This window comes from Helianthus annuus, chromosome 9, assembly GCF_002127325.2.
Source record: "Helianthus annuus cultivar XRQ/B chromosome 9, HanXRQr2.0-SUNRISE, whole genome shotgun sequence".
NCBI classification, from domain to species: Eukaryota; Viridiplantae; Streptophyta; class Magnoliopsida; order Asterales; family Asteraceae; genus Helianthus; species Helianthus annuus.
Window position 1 is genome coordinate 150,529,589 of NC_035441.2, and position 5,141 is coordinate 150,534,729.

A 5,141-nucleotide genomic window follows, 5' to 3' on the forward strand; every position below is an offset into this window, starting at 1 on the left:
CAAAAGTACAACAGTTAAAAGTTCGTACATCCAAATACTAAATCAAAACATACAGCTAGCTAATCTAAGCCCGATAGCACCCATATGCTGATCATGCTTGTCCTGAGTCATGGGCTTAGTAAACGGGTCTGCTAGGTTTTGATCTGTGTTCACTTTGCTTATCACGATGTCTCCACATTCCACAATTTCCTGTATGCAGTGGAACTTTCTTAGAATGTGCTTGGCCCTGTGATGAGAGCTAGGCTCTTTGGCTTGAGCAATAGCACCTGTGTTATCAAATAATATCTCGATGGGTTTCTTAATGCTCGGAACCACATCGAAGTCGGTTATGAATTTCTTCATCCAAGCAGCCTCCTTTGCAGCATCTGATGCGGCTATATATTCAGATTCGGTGGTTGAATCCGCCATCACACTCTACTTGGAGCTCTTCCATGAGATAGCTCCTCCATTTATAGTGAATACAAAACCTGATTGTGAGCGAGAGTCATCTCGGTCAGTTTGAAAACTGGCATCAATGTAACATCTTACAGTGAGCTCTTCTTCTACTCCTCCAAATACTAAGAACATATCTTTAGTTCTTCTCAGATATTTCAGAATGTTCTTGACAACAGTCCAATGGGCAGTGCCAGGAGTTTGCTGATAACGACTAGTCATACTTAAAGCAAGCGAGACGTCAGGTGTAGTACATAACATAGCATACATGATAGAACCAAACGCTGAAGCATATGGAACTGCTTCCATTCGCTTAATTTCAATGTCCGTTGAAGGAGATTGCGATTTGTTCAACATAGTCCCTTTAGTCATAAGAACACCTCCTTTCTTGGAGTTTTCCATCTTAAAGCGTGTCATCATTTTCTCTATGTATGTACTTTGACTTAGCCCTAGAAGCCACTTAGATCTATCCCTATAGATCTTGATTCCTAGAATATAAGCTGCTTATCTAAGATCTTTCATTGCGAAATAAGTTCCCAAATAGTGTTTAACTTCGTTAAGCATAGGGACGCTGTTTCCAATGATCTGTCTATCGTCCACATACAGGATGAGGAATGATATAGTGCTCCCACTAGCCTTTTTGTAAACACACGGCTCATCTTCATTTTTGATAAAACCAAATTCTTTGATCTTTTGATCAAAGCGAAGATTACAGCTACGAGACGCCTGCTTGAGTCCATAAGTGTCACACCCCGATTTCCACGTGTCTCACCAGTGGGCCCGGTGGGGGATTACCGTGACGATGTTGGCAACAATATAGTCAAACCACACAATTATATAAATGCACATCGGAAGCTTAAGATAAATATATAAACTTCAACCTCTGGTTGTAATATCAAATGTATTACAGAAGTTGAATATATCCACAGTGGATCAAAATAATAAATATTGTTCATTCAGATGCAGCATCGAGTTTGCGAGACTATGTACGATGCTTAGGACGCCTATACCAGCCCATTTCGTATAGTACCTGCACTTAATCTTTTGGGGAAAATACGTCAGTTTACACTGGTAAATACATTCAACTGACACATTTGAAAATGTTTATTAAAATTGATTTGAATGCACAAGGCACAAACTCTTTTATAACTTGGGAAAATTATTAAAATCTTGTGAACGTTTTACATGTTCTTTTATGCGTTCAGTAGCCCGGGTCGTGCCGGGTTAAAGATTTATAGACACACCACATTGCGTAAAACCGTAGTATAAAAACCAACGGCTACGTCTTTTAATTTTTATGTCGACAATATATACCGGGTGTACGCCTACACCGGGATGTCGATGGTCGTGGCCATTTCGTAAAATGATGCCAAGGATATCCGGGACAACGGTCATTAAACCCCCCAAAGGCCTTTAAGAAACAAAACTGTTTAAATGAGCCGATCATATTATTTAATTTACCACCTAAGCGATGGAAAAATATAATGCTCAATCAAGCGGTATTAACATACCGTAACCCAAGCCCATATAGGGGAAATAAGTTAAAGTATTTACCTTTGCAAGTATATATCCTTAGTTCGATTAAATCGCCGATAGCTTTTACCGGGGCTCCTAATCTGGAACGAAGGTTTTAATTAACCTCTTAGAATCCTAACGGGTCCTTATATTAGCCGTAGCCTAGACCGGTTGGTTCCGATATATATATATAGATATGGTTTAATCGCGTGAAAGGCGAAAACCAAGAATGGAGTGTGATTCTGACCTAACAAGTTTAGAGACTTGTTTTATATGGGTTTATGGTTCACACTCTGGATTTTGGGGTTCAAATAATATTATTTGACCCGTATCGGTTAACTTATGAAAACTAGTTTCATAAGCCGAACCGTGCGCGCAATAGGCGAAACGGTTAACCATGAGAGTCTTACGCTTATTTCCTAAGTCAATATGCCTTAAAGAGGTTGTGGTATCAGTAGGATACCTTCCGTGATGCCCGTAACGAGTTTAAGTTAATATCATGCCCCGTAGGGGTGTTTCGGTCATTTTAAAGACTTTTAAAAGGGCTTTTCGAGTTCTACAGGAAATCTGATTTTCCCGAACAGTTTATAAAGTCTAAAATACTTTATTTATTATTTAAAATCAGTAGCAACTGGAACCGGGTCAAAAGACCTTGTAGAACTCAAGTTTTGGCCGAAAAGGGCATATTCGGTATTTACCGAACCGTAGCCATAACCGCAGGTTATGAGCAAGGTAAAATTTATTAAAAATCTTTAAAATTCCCAAAATATTATTTTAATACAGTGGGTAAAAGTTTTGGTGACGAAATCTTGGTTTAGATAGGTGTTATGCTAATTGCGCCGTTAATTACTAAAGTTTACTTTAATTGCGCTTTTTAGCATAACTCTCATTCTAGACCTCGGATTGACGTGAAACTTTAAGGACATGCTTATAATTTGATAAGCAAGGTTCTGGTCCGTTCACATGTCCGAACTATTCGTTTTATCTTTAAAATGGCGTTACGGTCAACTTTTTAGGCGATTAACGGAAATGCGTAAGAGACTCGGATAACTCATGACCCGATCACAGAGGTTTATACCATCATGTAACCTGGTCCTAAGAGAGTCCTAAGGTATATCTATACCTCACTAAAACGGGTCAGAACTGAAGTCAAAGCAAAAGTCAAACTTTTGCGACATTCGGCTCCGAACCGGGTCAATATAGCAAACGGTCGATTCAAACGAGCGCAAACAGGTTTATATACTTAATATCATGTTTTATAAGTGTCAAAATAGGTTTCATAACATATACATTACAGATTATGTACAAAACGGCAAAATAGCTTTCTGTTGACTTTTTAAGTGCGCGTTTGACTCGATATTTGACATAGTTAGAGTGGTGATCAGAGGGAACCCTTTTAGGGGTTTATTACCCACATAAATACCAACTCATAACTATCTTTGATTCGTCGTAAGACTGAACCATCACTGATTTATTGTAAAGTCAAACCGTAGTTACGACGGTTTGGTTTTTAGCTATTTACTAAGGAAATGTGAAACCACAAAGGGTTAGATCACTTACAGAAGCTTGAGACTTGTCTGTAGAGCAAAGAAGAAGACTTGGATGCTCTTGAAATGATCAGATAGAAGTGTTTTGAGTTGTGATGAACTTATGGACATAACCTTGCTATTTATAGCCAATGTCATGGTCCAAGATCATCACACAAGGGTCTACAAGTGCCCTTGGATGAATGGCAGGTGTCTTGGAGGATTATGGGTCGAGTAGGGGGCACCTATGCCTCATTTATTGGTTCTTGGTCGTTCATAATGCTCAAAAGGCAAGATGTTACAACTTTCTGCATCTGGGCGTCCCACGCGGCCCGCATGGGAGTTCCATGCCATTTTAATGCGGGTCGCCTAAGATTTGAATATCAGGCGTGTAAAAGAGAAGGCTCGCGGCCCGCCTCAACTTAACCATAACCATCACGCGGGTCGTGAGAGGCCTGGTTTCCAGAAATTTTAAATCTTTTGAAATGATTACGAAATCCTGGTAATTAATAACGAAATCCTTCGTAATGATTTACCTGACCTTTCGGGTTTGAAGGGGTAACTTTGCGGTTTGGCCCTTGGTTAATTACAACTAAGGACCTCGTGTTATTTACCCGCGTTATTAAGTCCCTGGTTAGTTTATTAATTTATTCAGAAAGCCTTCACTTTCATTATTGACGCTTTTAACCCTTCTCCTACGAATTCGATCGTAACTTTCTCATTTCATAACGAAACTTCGCGAAATTTATATATTATATTTTAGTGAGTGTATAATACCGTTACAAAGCCTTGGGAACGTTAAAGGGTCACTCAGAGGTATAATTAAACATGTTGACACAGTTAACCCCTGTAGCTTGAAATCTCTCACTTTCTTTCGCGTTTCGCTTCTGTACGATCTATGATTTATTCGTTTGAAGGTTCAAGCATTATTTAGGGTTACTATACAGTATATTTACCCTTGTTGACATTTATAACCCTCGAATTTATATACTTTCAAGGTTTGTCAAAATTAGTCCTTTATTTAATATCAATGCCACGTGTAAACAAATGACACGTGTTAACACATTATTGGACACAAAAATTCGAGGTGTTACATCCTCACCCCCTTAAAATAAATCTCGACCCGAGATTTACTCAAATAAATAGGGGTACTTTTCTTTCATTGTGTCTTCGACTTCCCACGTATATTCGGGACCTCTACGAGCATCCCATTTGACCTTTACAATCGGTACGTGCTTTCTTCGAAGCTTCTTCACCTGTCGATCTACAATCGACAAAGGTTTTTCTATAAATTTTAAGCTCTCATCTATATGCACATCTGTGTGTGGAATCACCAATGATTCATCGGCGAAGCACTTTTTGAGATTGCAGATGTGGAACACGTTGTGAATTCCATTGAGCTCTTCAGGCAAGTTCAACTTATAGGCGACTGACCCGACCCGTTCAATGACCTCAAAAGGTCCTATGTATCTCGGACTCAGTTTGCCTTTCTTGCCGAAACGCATCACCCCCTTCCAGGGTGATACCTTAAGCAACACTTTTTCACCTACTTCGAAGTGAAGATCCTTACGTTTTGGATCAGCGTAGCTTTTCTGCCTTTCGCGGGCAGCCTTGAGACGTTCCCGGATCTGGACAATCTTGTCCGTTGTCTGGAAAACAATCTCTGGT

General features: G+C 39.5%; 1 protein-coding gene across 1 annotated transcript; it reads right to left on the reverse strand.

Annotated features, from left to right (window-relative positions):
* Window positions 1–414: 414 nt before the first annotated feature.
* On the reverse strand, window positions 415–834 carry LOC118481803 (secreted RxLR effector protein 161-like). The gene has a single exon (XM_035977078.1). The coding sequence runs from the start codon at window positions 832–834 to the stop codon at window positions 415–417; it is 420 nt and encodes a 139-aa protein (XP_035832971.1).
* Between the last annotated feature and the right edge of the window lie 4,307 nt (window positions 835–5,141).